We start from the raw sequence: 15,083 nt of genomic DNA, 5'->3' as shown, positions 1-15,083 counted from the left end.
TTGTCATGGTAAATACATAATTTTTACCTTTACATCGCCAACCTAACCCTATTAGCATTGTCTTCACCAGTTAAAATTACCTGTACTTGCGTTGTAATGTAGAGGTATGAATTCAGTGATTAAATTGTAAAATAATGAGTGTCGGTGCCCAAAGCTGTGCACAAAAGGCCGCCGCCGTTGATATTAAATGTCAGCGTGCCGAATATCAATGCTGTACAGTCTTCAATCACCCTCATCCCTCTTTAATCCTCTACCAGCCATCACCTTCCCCTTTTTCTCACTCTTGCAGGTTCCTGCTATCTCCTTCTATGATGGTTTTTCCGTCTATCTCTTCCTCCTCCTTTCTCCTTTGTGTTTTTTCCTCCTTTGCTCTCAGGAAATTTCCTGACGAGGGAAAATAAGTGCTGGTCCCTAAAAATGAGTGCCGATGACCCCCAGTGGCAACCACTGACTCATATTAAGCACTGGATTTGAGGATGTAGTGGATGCAGAATTACTGTTGTGATGTAACACATGTAATATTGTGGGGGTATACCAATATTGATGTGTTTTGTCCGAGTGGCATTGACCACGTTCTGCTGTTGCCCCGTTGAGAATCTTTTTTGGTGCACTCTACTGACTTCCTTTTCCACAGATTCCCTCACCATCACCATCTATTAGTGCCCATCATCTCTCCATAGCCTCTCTCACATGCATTTAATTTTTTTTATATCGCTGCTCATAATAGTGTTGGGTACTTTACATCACACAGACATTATACGGAGACCAACAATCATACGTGTGCAAATGAGTCTATAGTAAATGTTACATAAAACAATGGGGTTTGCAAGGTGTAGGAATCACGTCATCCATGCAAGTAGGCAGTATATGGTAGGAGTGTTTACTCTGAAGAAGCACAAACACTGTATTTAAATCGTACCACAGTTGTTGGGTTGGCTTTACTAATAAGAATGTATTTCTAGCCAACAAACCCTTCTTAGAATCATTTGAATAATGAAAGACTGAGGAAAAAAACATAACTTTCTTTCATATACCATAAGGTTGCATGCAGCTCTTTGATGACAGTTCATGGATCACTGTGCTTTATGAGGATTGTAACTTATGAACTGCAAGTAACAAAAGATGTATGTGACAAAAGCAGTAAGCCTCTGAGCTATCCACATATAATACAGTTCTGTGATCTGCATGGTACATGTTCTTTGCAGCAGATATATTAACTCTCTGTGCTACGTTATGATGAGCCAGAGCTGCCACTATTTATTTTATTTTGAGGGTTTTATAAAGCTCGAACAAGACCCTTGCGGGTATCAGAGCGCTTTACAGTTAAATGGAGAAAGCAAGGTGTAGCAAACACAGATATATGTGAACAGCTATAAATAGCATATACAAGCCAAAATGACAGCTATTGAGCACAAAGACATAGATAGTTATAATATACAGTAAGGCTAGCAATAGGCCAGAGTTCACGTGAATTTAGCCATGAGGCTCGCTTTCACTTCTTTCTTAAAGTAGGCCGATGACGGGTTTGTTCTTGTTTTAGTGGGCAAAGCGTTCCAGATCCTAGGAGCCATACCAGAGAATGAACGGATATAGGTTTTTTTCTTGACAAATCGTTGTGGTTTTAGAAGAAGTGTCTTGGCACTCCTGGAGGCTCTGCTGCCTGAAGAGAGCTCCAGTTTCTGAGCTAGGTAGAGCGGGGAATTGTGGTGTAGGGCTTTGTGCGTCATACAAGCGATTTTAAGATGAATTCTAGCTTCAAATGGTAGCCAGTTGAGGGCTCTCAGGTCAGGGAATATGTGAGAGTTTCTCTTTGAACCCGTGATGAGTCTCGCAGCTGAGTTGATAGTGGCTCTTAGTGGGGCTGTCGATGACCTTGGGAGGCCGCATAAGGTTCCCGCCCTGTATTCCACTCTAGGTATAACTAGGGCTTGCACTGCTTGTTTGAAATCGACGGCTGGCAGAAAGGGTTTCAGTTTTCGCAGGGCCTTCAGGTGGAAGTTGGCTCCTTTTGTGGAAGCGCTGATATGCTTCTGCATCTTTAAGTTACTGTCCAGCGTTATCCCTAGTGATTTCGCTGAGTCAACGATGAGAGGTTGTCCTTTGACAGCTGTTAAGTGCTTCAGCCTGTCCAGGATAGTGGGAGTTTTGTTAGGGGGAGCGATTAAGAGGAATTCCGTTTTGACGGCCTTTAGTTTCAAATGGTTTTCGGCCAGCCATGTTTGGGTTTTTTGAAGAGTGGAGTTGAGAGATTTGATGTCATCAAGTGAGTGGATCTTGAGGTAGATTTGGGTGTCGTCTGCATACATATTGAAGTGAATCTTGGCGAGGCTGAGAAGATCAGTATGGGGTTCCATTAAAGGGTTGAAGAGGGTCGGTGAGAGGGAGGAGCCTTGTGGAACTCCTAAAGTGACTGGCATGGGGTTGGACAGTGATTGGTTGACCTTGAATATTTGGGATCTGTTTTGAAGGAAAGTGGCGAACCAGTTAAATACAGTACCAGACAATCCCATTCTGTTTCAGGAGTTCAAGCCTGTTGTCATGTTTGACGGTGTCAAATGCTGACGATAGGTCGAGAAGGATGAGTAAGCAGGCCTCGTTTTGGTCCAGGATTTTTAGAGCGTCGTCAATTATATGTGTCATGGCTGATTCGGTACTGTGACCTGCATGGAAGCCTGATTGAAATTGGTTAAGCAGGTTGAATTGATCAATGTGCCTGTTAAGCTGCAAGTTAACACATTTTTCCAGGAGTTTGGCTAGCATAGGTATGTTAGAAATCGGACGATAGTTATTACTAGACATGCCGATCTCTCTCCAGCGGGAGCATGAGTCGCCAGAGTTATCATGACATTTTTACTGTTGCCTGAAAGCTGCTGGCCACACAAGGAACTCTGCAGCAAGCGTTTTAAAAAGCATACGTTATTTCTACACTCAGCGCCCCCCAGGTGCGACTGCACTGGTTCCACCAATCTAAACCAGGCCATGAATGAAGAGACAATCGAGATAACCAGTTTGAAGCAATGAACTTGTTTGAAGGGACCCCAAGAGGAAGCAGATTTTGTGCGAGTCTGTTCCAAAGATGTGACTAAAAGAGGAGATTGTCTGAAACACAAGGTGGAGCAGTGAAGTCAGGGTGCTATGGTGGTGTCAATGTGTAAATGCGGGTGGAAGTCGTTTAAAATTATATGTTTTCAGCAAGGTGGTGGTGGGAAGTCATGATACATTTAAAATCAAGAATAAGGAATTTATAGAGCCTTGTGTACTGTGGGGCAGTCTACCTTATTTTAGTAGGGGAAGTTCGAGGTGGTGAACTAGTCGGCAGAGTATGGGCCATTGAAGGATAACACAACACTGTCTGCCATATTTACGGTGGACGGCAAATTGTGTTGTTTTCTTTTTGCAGTTCTTCACTACCAGTAAAAAACTGGTGGTGAGGACCAAAAAAAACAGTGAAAAACAGATAAATAAAACAATGACCTACACCATGGCATCATTAGTTTTTCATTTTTCAAAAACATACTCCTGCTTTGAGAGTTTTGTTTTTGAAAATTGAAAAACATTGTCAAGGTTTGAAGGTCTGTCAAATTTTTTCAACATTGAGAGGAACCACTGTCACAGCTGTAACTGCCAATGTTTCAATTCGTCCGTGGCGTTGGTGGACCATTCTAGATGTAGAGCGCAGAAGACCCTTGGGTTGGCAGGGGCAATGTCCTCCATCATTCTGATGGCATACCCTCCACCAGCCAAACTCAAAATCAGCCCCTGTGTGATATTATGTCTGACCAATTGTTCGTAAAGAAAGTTTTGGCATCAATATGTCTCCCAGCACATGCAACAATGGTTGGTCAAATATTACCACTCGGGAAGGCAACTCACTCACCTTACAAAGTTTGTTGTTTCGGAGTGAGGCACCTCACACAACAAACTGCTCCACGTTCAGTGAAAAAAATGATTGCATAGTTCTCTCATAAACATTAGCCATAGCAAAAATGTATGCAAGTCCTTTAAATAAATCTTTAGTTAATGTCTTCTTTTGATCTTTTATTTTTCAGAAATCTTTCAACATCTGAAGGAACACCATATTTTACAAATTACCTGGATGCAGTGTTTGATCTCTACGTCTTGGTCACAACAGCCAATAGCCCCGATGTCATGTATGTATTTTTTTAAACTTTTTTAAATGCAAAATATGTATTAAAAAATAATGACATCATTTATAAAACGCCTTGATGACCTCAATGAACTGGTTTATCAACCTATTCCATTTACTGAATCGACCATGTAACATTTCACGTCGTGCTATGGTAGATAGTTTCATTTTTATCAATGCATTATATATGGATAACACATAGATTGTAGGTGTGACTGCTGCCACTTTTAGGTCTGGCTGACTGCATGTCATGAAGACTCCACAAACAAAACCACAAAAAGAAAGCTGGAGAGAGACAGAGCTTTAGGTCAGTCCCTTTAGTATTTACCTTCCCTGTTTTTTTCTGGTATATATTGCATGGCTGAGCTGTCCTTCAAATCTTTAATCAACCAACTCCATTTGCAAATGTTTACATTGTGCCATGACAGTACTAAAGAGTAGTTGTTCACCGATATGCTTTCAACGGGAATGAATACAAGCTTCTGCGCTTCTGACACCTACAGTGAGGGCCCACACACACTCTAGCCAAGAAGCATTAAATACAAATGCTTTTAATGTTAAGGCAAAGTCTTTACAGCAGGATTATGCTGCTGCACCTGATCAGCGAGGCACAACGAGCTTCAGGAAAAACAACTGTATTGCTCACTATAAGTGCTGTGGAGGCCAAAAAAAGCTCTCTTCCCAAGGCAAGAGCAGGGGTTATTGGGACATTGAATACTAAATGAGCAGGATAGAGTCCAGTCCTGCTCATTAAATATTTAATATGCAAGCCATCTCTTCTCTTCTCATTATTATTACTCCAAACTTAATGTATGCTTTCATCAGAGCTTCTCAAAATATATTTGAGTGCCCAGTAAGTTCTGTGTCTGTCGGCAAACTAATGTGAGCTCCGTCTCCCACAGGCATGCCCACCAGCACCATTTGCAAGTCAGGAAGTTCACTAGGCTGGGATTATTGCCTGTGCTTGCTGAAGGACTGTTGTTTAGATGTTGGATTCGGTCTCAAGGCCTGTCAGGATGCCACCTTCTTCTGTCTCTGGGGCAACACTGTACACAATACTTCCACAGCCCCTCACCTGGGTTGTAATGTGAGCAGTCAGCATCCGAGGGGCGCTGCTGAGCCCAGGGCATCAGGCTGTTCTTCCACTACATACCCCTGCCCTGGAGGTGGACAGATGCCGCTCCGATGAAGCACCGCCCCATGTAAACTGGAAAATGCAGGGAGACTGGTCACCGCCAGTTCACTTCATTGCAGCCAGGTGTGTTGGGAGGGTTCCCACACTAAGGACCAAAACTTTAGAGAGATGAGACCACCTGCTTCAGAGAAGATGCACTTAGCAGCTACACCTTATTTCCATCACCATTTTAAATAAAATAAAAACATAAATGCATAGGAAATGTTTAGATATTTTAGATAGCTACAGGGCGACCGACTAATTCTCAAAAATATAACTGGTTAAAGCCACAAAACCGCATATTGGTTGTAGATGTCTAATTTCTTGTCTTACGAAGCGTGCCTTTTAGATTTCATTAGATAGTTTCCCATGGAATCTCTATCATGAATTGAGTCTAGATATCGCAGAATAGTGTCCTGGAATCCTGTGTTTACAATCTCTATGCACCAAAATCAAAAACAGATACAGCACAGGAGAAGTATAGGAAAGTGGACAATGGCTAGTAGGCAGATTCAACAGGTGTGACTTAAAAATGATAATGCTGTGCAGAGCTTTTGGCTTTTCCAGTGCTTGTTTAATGACATCCTGGAATTTTTGTCCCAAGGAAATTCATTTAAGTGAAAATTTAGAATGACTGAGATGCAGTCTCAATTGGGGGGCCTTTGTAGTAGAGTAGGAACTGCTTCTTATGGTTACCCCCACTATTTGCTGATGTATCACTGTTTTTGACTAAGACTGGGAACCTGAATAGCAGGATCCTAGTCAGACTATCTGCTTTCTCCTATAAATTCTGGGGTACCCTTATCAGTCCCTAGTATATGGTACACCATGTACCCAGGGCATAGGCACCCCAGAGACCTCCCAGGGGCTGAAGCATGTATTGTGCCACCTCTGAGAGGCTATTCAAACTGACACCACAGGTCTGCTACTGCAGCCTGTGTAAGGAGGTGCATGCCCCCCTTACTTAGATATAGGTTCTCTATATCTATTCTAAATCACTACAAACATAAACCTATCCGTCACCGCTATGGCAGGCCTTACAAGCTCGAACAGAGGAAGGCCTGACAATAGGTTTCCTGTCACAGGGAGGTGTGACCACCTCCCAGACTGGCTTTATTGTATTGGGGCTGGGTTGGTGCACTCTGAGAGTGCCAGAAAGTCTGCACTGGGGACACATTTGATGTCCCCATGCATAGTCCAGCTCAAACCAGTTGCAGGAGCCATTTGCTCCTGCTCTGGCGCGAAACTGGACAAAGGACATGGGTGTAGCCACCCCTCTGCCCTGCCCCTCCCCTAGGAGGGTCCCCAGAGTCAGTCAACCCCTTCCCTGGGTACAAAGTAATCTCTTAATATCTTCTGCGCATACCGTGAGAATTCTGGCATTTTCTCCATAGCTACCACTAAGATAGCTTTCTATAAAGGTTGTCTTTAACCTAATCACCATAAGGGTCATTTGGACTGGGGAAAGGTGCCCACTTTAACTAGTGGACAGCATATACAAGGCCAACTTCTCACAGCATTACGGTGTGGCACAAGAGGGTCTCCAACTCTACACCGGAGCTCGTCAGGGTATAGGGTCCTTAGATGCGGGTGGGGTCCCATATCCTAAGCAGGTGAGAAAGAAAGAGAGTGGTTTACACAGATATTCCCAGATCCTGCTACCTCCAGATATCGGTTGCTCCACAGAGAGGAGAAGAAAATTAAAGTATTCAGTTAGAAGCACTTTCATGACCGTTTATAGCAAAGGCTGTCATTCTATATCCCCAAAAACTGAGAGTCGTTTACAAAGTACAACAATATATATCCTATGTTGCTGGACAGGCCAACTTTCTGCTCAGAAAATGCAGGGCTGCAGACCAGCTATAATTAGAGGTACATTTAAAGGTGCATTCTTGGTGTTTACGTGTAAAGTACTGGTGGTTTTTCTTTCAGGAATTTATCTCAATGTCTTGTACTTATTCAAATGCTAATTATGTTTTATTTGTAAAAAAAGAAAATGAATGGTTGAGAATCTTAAATTGTTTAGAAAGGGGTCTTAATGCAGGATTTACGAAGAACAAAACTGACTTAAAACTAAATAAGATTGGCTGTGGATGCTATAACCTATAGTGGGCTGGATTAGTTCAAGCGGTCTGTCCATTACAATTTTGATTTTCCAGCTTACAACAGCAGCAGAGGAACAGGTGTAAAAAAAAAAGGATCTTCAGCAGCTATGAAATTGTTGATGTTTGCCATCCCTCTGTACTTGGAGCCGCTTTATTTCTATATGGATAAAGGTGTGACTGTTTGTAAGCAGAGGCATTTATGGGAACCCAATGTAACGATAGAATTGCAGAGTGAAACATTAGCCGCACAAACAGTGAAGCCCTTCTGTGAAAGATGATGTTCAACTCTTCTCTCCTTACCGCCATTATTGAGGTATTTTCTGTTGCCCTTTTTATTCCAAAAAAGTACAGAATATACGTTTGTGTATATTCCTATACACGGTGTAGTTCTTACATCAGTATTACAATTTTTTTATTTCGGCTACTATGCAACCTATACTTTATCAATGGAACCTATAATGAGGATACATCAGACTACTATGTCGGTAATGACTAAATCGTGTACCTGAAGAAAAGAGGCAGGTTCAAATAAATGTTATTTGCAAAAATATAATTACTATAATTTTTGGAAACACAATCACTAAATTGTTTCTTATTTAAACGAATACACTGCTTGCTACTTGACAGTGGGGGAATCTGGACCACAAACACCTGAAGGATAGCCATTTCCGTGTCCTACTACTATCATTACACCCCAAAAGAGAACACATCTATATTTCACTATCTTCCATAATTTATATCAAACAGCTGCTTAACTATGTCGACCCAATCCATACTCTATAAGGGGATAGGAACACTGCTGAGGGACAAAGTAAGGAGAACATGTCAATGTGACTACCCCAGTCCACCTCTTCTCGAGAGAGGAGGGCCACAGTCCTTCCTGCATAAGATTAGCCCCGGCACCCTATGTGACTCCCAGTTATCCCCCCTAGTCCACACTAACCCATCGTCCACAGACCGGTTCTCTTGAAACATAGGGCTCTTTCATGGAGTGCCTTTGGGAGGGCTCTCGCCACTGCTGCAAGTTCCTCTTCCTCGAAAAACTTAAGGGTGCTGGTGAGTAGATGTGAACTTTGTCCCTCTCTGTGACTCACAGTTTGGCTACATATTAAAGGGACGTAGTGCTAATCATTAGTCCCTTTTTGATAGACAGGAAATCCTACCATTTTATTTGGCTTTTTCTCCTCAGGTCCAGAAAGATTAGTATCTTACACTCTCTCGTAGTTAAGTCACTTTACTCTGTTTTGCTGCTGATCGAGTCACCGACTCCCTCTGGGTTGAGTCTCCCATTCCCAGTACAATATTGAAGGCACCAGGAACTCTCTGTTCGAGGCATATGAGCTGCAGATTACACACTTTTGCATATATCGCCATCTGGTGTTGGGCCCGGATGTTTGCAGTTTGTTTTTCCTCTTGGAAAGTCTTTGGAAGTCACGAGGTCGGTGACTCCTCCTTTGGATCGTATTGCGCATGGGCTTCGGCTCCATCCTCAGATTGTTTTTTTCCGCCATCAGGCTCGGATGTAATCTTCGCGCTCCGGTTCCGAACAGCTTCCAGTTCGACGATCGACGAGCAATCCTCACCCCAATTCGCGGTATTGTTTCGATCGCGATCTCTTCAATCAACGCACCTTCTCATCGGCACAAAACCTTCGGTTCCTGTCGTCGACGGCGGCCTTCGGGCCTACCCAAGCTCCGGTCCCGGCTCATGGAAAGAACTCCATTTAAAAAGTGCCCTCGATGTGGGTCTAAATTTCCCCACACCGATCTTCATGAGGTATGCAACCTCTGCCTCTCCCCTGAACACGAGGCTCGAGACTGTCCAGCCTGGAAGTCTTTCCGATCCAAAAAGACTATTCGGGACCGAAGAGCCAGAAGGAACATGGCACACTCCTCGACGTCTATTTCAGTCGACATCTTCGGAGACGACATCGACGATCCGGAACATCATCGCACCGAAGAGGACCTCGGCAGCGCTTCCGAGGCTGACGATTCAGATGTGGAACACATCACTCCGGCACAGAGGGTCGTGAGTACCAATCTACCCCCCCCCCCCACACCGACACCCAAAAAGGCTTCGGTCACGCCTTTGCCTCCAGGCCTAAGCAAGACCAGAAACACCGCTTCACACACCCCACCTTCGGGCCCCGTGAAGAAGCCAAGTAAGCCTTCCGGCGGCTCTGGCTCGAGCCAGCCTACCAGCGGTGCCAAGAAACACACTTCTGCACCGAAAAAGAAACCGACCTCCACCTCGACACCGAGCTCCGCACCGAAACCCTCAGGGTCGAAACCCAGCTCTTCGGTACCGACGCCATCTTCGGTACCGACCAAACCACACAAGGCCACCGGCACTGACACTTCCAAGCCAAAGCCCATCTCGACGCCGACCAAGAGACTGGAGGGTCCCAAGGCGGGTTCTAAGCAACAAACCAGCACAGAAAAACCTAAAAAGACATCGGCCCCGACGCCTTTGGCGCCGACGGAGCAAATAACCTCACCAGAGCTATTTACACCGGATCCCTTGCAAAAAACTCTCACCAAGGATCCTAAAACTGGACATTTGACACTCTCTACCAAAAAGAGACATTTGGAGAAGCCTGCTCCACCTCCAAAGATTAAGGACTCTGCTACCTCTCCGTTCAGAATACCTTCCCCTCCCCCTCCACCTCCTCCTCCTTCCCCACCTCCACCCCCTTCGCCCTCTCCACCCCCACCTCATCGTTCTTCGACCCCGTCTCCAGACGATGATGATCAGCGGGATCCATATCATGATACAGGGGATGTGCCACAGGACCCCACCCCTACAGGATCCCCAGACCCATGGGACGATTACAATATTCCAGATATCCCCAACGTCCCACAAGACGAGCTTTACCCTTCTAGACCATCTCCACCAGAAGATTCATTAGGGTTCTACCATCTTCTGCAAAGGGCGGCACATTATCACGGGGTGGACTTGCATACCGACCCCGTGGAGGAAGATTTCCTCCTAGACACATTTGATACCTCACATAGGTCCACCTCCATACTGCCCATGCTCAAAGGGGTGGTAAAGCATGCGGCTGAAGTTTTTAAGGACCCAGTTAGAGACAGGGTCATTAACCCACGTATTGAAAAAAAATACAAACCTGCTCCCTCAGATCCCTCCTACATCAGGGGACCAGCGCCACTAGACTCCTGAGTAGTTTCTACGGCTCGTAAAAGGGCAAATTCACAAGCGTCAGGTGATGCACCGCCACCTGACAAAGAATCAAAACTACTAGATGCATCAGGCAAACGCACAGCATCCCGTCGGCCAAAATATGGCGCATAGCAAACACTCAGGCACTACTGGCCTGATATGACAGGGCTCATTATGACGAATTAGAAAGCATAATGCACCATCTCCCTGAAAGAGATAAAGCTAGGGCCAACAAATTAATTCAAGAGGGTAAAACAATCAGGAATACCTCCATACATTGTGCCCTAGATGCAGCAGACACAGCCTCCAGGGCCATCAACACCAGCGTCCTTCTCTGTCGCCATGCTTGGCTAAGGGTATCTGGTTATAAACCAGAAGTACAAGCCTCCATCCTTAACCATCCCTTTGACCAGGAATATCTATTTGGGCCAAAGGTGGATGAGGCCTTAGAAAAAATGAAAAAGGACACGGATACCGCAAAATCCATGGGGGCCTTACAGTCTCACCCGCACGTTCCTTTTGCCGCTCCTCCTTTCGGAGTACATCCAGAGGCTACTCCTCAGACACAGTGTCCACATCATACAAATCCCCTACTGAGACCACCTTTACAAAAGGTTACCAAAGAGGCGGCTACAGGGGTAACAACAACAAGGGCTGAGGCAAAACAAACAATGCCCGTTCTGCCACACCTCCAACCCAATGACTTCCCCCCCGCTCCCCCCAGACCATTCCACTCCGGTCGGGGGCAGACTCCAAAATTTCCTTCATGTCTGGGCGACCATCACCTCAGACAAATGGGTGACCCAAATAATTCGGTCAGGCTACTGCCTAGAACTAACATCTACCCCCCCAAACATTCCACCCAGGCAACGCCCAATGTCACAAGAACATTCAAAATTACTAAAGCAGGAGGTAATCTCCCTCCTACAAAAACAGGCAATAGAACACGTTCCTGTCAATCAACAAAATATGGGGGTCTACTCCCTATATTTTCTCATACCAAAAAGGGACGAGACTCTACGACCTATTCTAGATCTCCGGCCCCTAAACACATACATACACTCAGACCATTTTCACATGGTAACGCTTCAGCAGGTACCTACGCTCCTCTCCCAGAACGACTTCCTCACCGCACTGGACTTGAAAGACGCATACTTCCACATTCCAGTGCACCATGCTCACAGAAAGTACCTCAGATTTGTAGTGGACGGACAACACTACCAATTCAAAGTGCTCCTGTTCAGAGTCACAACAGCACCACGGGTATTCACCAAGTGCCTGGCGGTGGTGGCGGCACACTTGAGAAGACAGCACATTCACGTCTTCCCATACCTAGACGATTGGCTGATAAAAGCCACTTCATACAATCAGTGTGTATGACACACCTCCACCACAATCAAACTACTTCACCAACTAGGCTTCACGGTGAACCACCAAAAGTCCCAGCTACAACCATCCCACATAAAACAATACCTCGGTGCCAGCATAGACACCTCAAAAGCGATAGCCTACCCCAATCCGGCCAGGATTGCAAGCATTCAGGCTTTGCGACAAAAATTCATACCTCAACACTCCCTTCCAGCACGAGTGTTCATGCAACTAATAGTGCCCCACGCAAGACTCCAGATGCGTCCTCTCCAAGAGTGCTTAGCGCGCCAATGGAACCAGGCCCAAGGTTAACTGACAGATCTGGTGTTGGTAGACGGTCGCACCCATCGCTCTCTGCAGTGGTGGAACACCACAAACCTTTACAAAGGTCGACCGTTCCTGGACCCGGTTCCCCAGATAATACTAACAACGGACGCATCGCTCTCCAGCTGGGGAGCTCACCTATTAGCAATCTTTTTAGCCCTAAAATCTCTTCAGACACAGATTTCAGGCAAGGCAGTCCTCATTCGCACAGACAACATGACGGCCATGTATTATATACAAAAACAAGGTGGCACACACTCTCCACAGCTCTCTCAATTAGCACAGAGCATATGGAAATGGGTAATTCCCCACAAAATCTTTCTCCTAGCTCAACATGTCCCAGGAGTCCAAACCACCGTGGCAGATCTGCTCAGCAGACAGACACAACAAATCCACGAGTGGGAACTTCACCCACAGGTTCTTCATCCGTTCTTTCAAATGTGGGGGTATCCACAGATAGACCTCTTTGCCACACACAAAAACACAAAATGCCCAAGCTTCGCCGCCAGATACCCACACCCATTGTCCAAAGGAAATGCGATATGGATGAACTGGTCAGGCAAATTTGCGTACGCTTGTCCGCCTCTCCCACTCATTCCATAAGTGGTGCACAAACTACAACAACATTCCTAGTAGCTCTAACGTGGGCCAGGCAACCGTGGTACACCACGCTGCTGGAACTCTCTGTAGTACCACACCAAAAACTACACCTCTCACCATACCTCCTAACCCAGAACCATGGAGAGATCAGACACCCGGACCCAGCTCAGCTCAACCTTGCGATCTGGCTCATGAAATCCTAGAATTTGGGTACCTAAATCTTCCCCCTGACTGTATGAACGTCATCAGAGAAGCTAGAAGACCTACCACTAGAGCGTGCTATGCTGCCAAATGGAAACGATTTGTTGTTTATTGCCATAACAACACCATCAATCCCCTGGACGTGTCCATTCAACACATCATAGGCTACTTACTCCACCTACAAAGGTGTAATCTAGCCTATACGTCCATTCGACTACACCTCGCAGCAATTGCAGCTTACTTACAAAACAGGCAACATCTTTCACTCTTTAGAGTACCTGCCATTAATGCCTTCATGGAAGACCTAAAAAGACTAATTCCCCCCAGAGTACCACCCTCACCTGTGTGGAACCTAAATATTGTTTTCACAAGGCTAATGGGGCCTCCCTTCGAACCTTTACACAAATGCGAACTACAATTCCCAACATGGAAAACAGCTTTCCTTGGAGCCATCACTTCCCTTAGAAGGGTCAGTGAGATACAAGCACTTACCATACAAGAACCTTTTCTTCAAATGCACCATAACAAAGTTGTTCTCCGTACCAACCCAAAATTCCTACCTAAAGTCATTTCCCCTTTCCACCTAAACCAATCTGTAGAACTACCAGTATTTTTCTCGCAACCACAGACCGTTGCAGAAAGGGCTCTGCACACGCTAGATGTCAAACGAGCCTTACTCTACTACATCGAGAGGACACAACCTTTCCGCAAGACCAAACAACTGTATGTCTCTTTCTCTCCACCACACAAGGGCAACCCCATCTCAAAATCAGGGATATCTAGGTGGATTGTAAAATGCATTCAGATTTGCTACCACAAGGCAAAACGAACGCTATCCGTTCCCCCTAAAGCCCATTCTACACGAAAGATAGGGGCTTCCATGGCATTTTTAGGGAACATCCCACTAGATGATATCTGCAAAGCAGCTACATGGTCAACACCGCACACTTTCACTAAACACTATTGTGTAGATGTGCAAACTAAGCAACAAGCTAGTGTGGGCCAGGCTGTACTCAAAACATTATTTCAAACCACTGCAACAGATACCGGTGGTCGCCGCTAAGGTTGGGAACTGCTATATAGTCTATGCAAAAGTGTGTAATCTGCAGCTCATATGCCTTGAACCGAACATGCTACTTACCAGTATGCATCTGTTCTTGGCATGTAGAGCTGCAGATCTACACACGCCCACCCGCCTCCCCGGCTACCTGTATCTGTTCCAGTTTTATCTTATTTAGATACACACATGGGTTTCTTCACTGTTATTACTACGCTCCATCTTTCCCTGCTGGCGAAAAACAATCTGAGGATGGAGCCGAAGCCCATGCGCAATACGATCCAAAGGAGGAGTCTCCGACCTCGTGACTTCCAAAGACTTTCCAAGAGGAAAAAAAACTGCAAACATCCGGGCCCAACACCAGATGGCGATCTATTCAAAAGTGTGTAGATCTGCAGCTCTACATGCCAAGAACAGATGCATACTGGTAAGTAGCATATTCTTTCCAGGCCATCTTGTGTGTCACCATCCAATTTTCCATTGCTTTTGCAGGATTATCTTGGAACACGTCTATCTGTAGACAGTAGGGGAAAGCCAAGTACCAGTATTCTGGCTGGTCCAACTTTGTGTTCCTGGATCTGCATATTATTTTAATAGAATATCTTGGTCATTATTGCACTTTCTTTCAACTCTTCATGATGCAGCATCTTATCTTGGTAGGTCGGAGCCATGGCCTTCAAAGTCATGACCCTTTATTCTGGCCCTTGAACTTGGGTCTCTATAACAGCAATCTACAAAGTTAATCCATTATCAAGGCTTCTCCCTGAGTATAATAGGCCACCCTAGATTTCCCTCCTTTATTCTCAGACAGATTATGAACTTTTGAATTCCTCAAGCGAAAAATAATTTCTACCTTCTTTTTTCAGTTCCTTTAGGAGGATGGTCTCTGGAGGTAGTATTCCATCTCCACAAGAATTCTTTGCCAAT

At 45.2% G+C, this 15,083-nt stretch overlaps 1 protein-coding gene across 1 annotated transcript in view; it reads left to right on the top strand.

Moving 5' to 3' along the window:
- LOC146820941 (two pore calcium channel protein 1-like) overlaps positions 1–15,083 on the top strand; it is a 653,069-nt gene that overhangs the window by 284,845 nt on the left and 353,141 nt on the right. Inside the window, exon 7 of the mRNA XM_085609765.1 lies at positions 4,050–4,151. Coding sequence (XP_085465891.1) covers positions 4,050–4,151 — 102 coding nt within the window. The remainder of the gene's footprint in view (positions 1–4,049; positions 4,152–15,083) is intronic.

This window comes from Triturus cristatus, chromosome 6, assembly GCF_964204655.1.
Source record: "Triturus cristatus chromosome 6, aTriCri1.1, whole genome shotgun sequence".
In the NCBI taxonomy this organism is placed as follows: Eukaryota; Metazoa; Chordata; class Amphibia; order Caudata; family Salamandridae; genus Triturus; species Triturus cristatus.
This window is presented reverse-complemented; position numbering and strand designations above follow the sequence as displayed.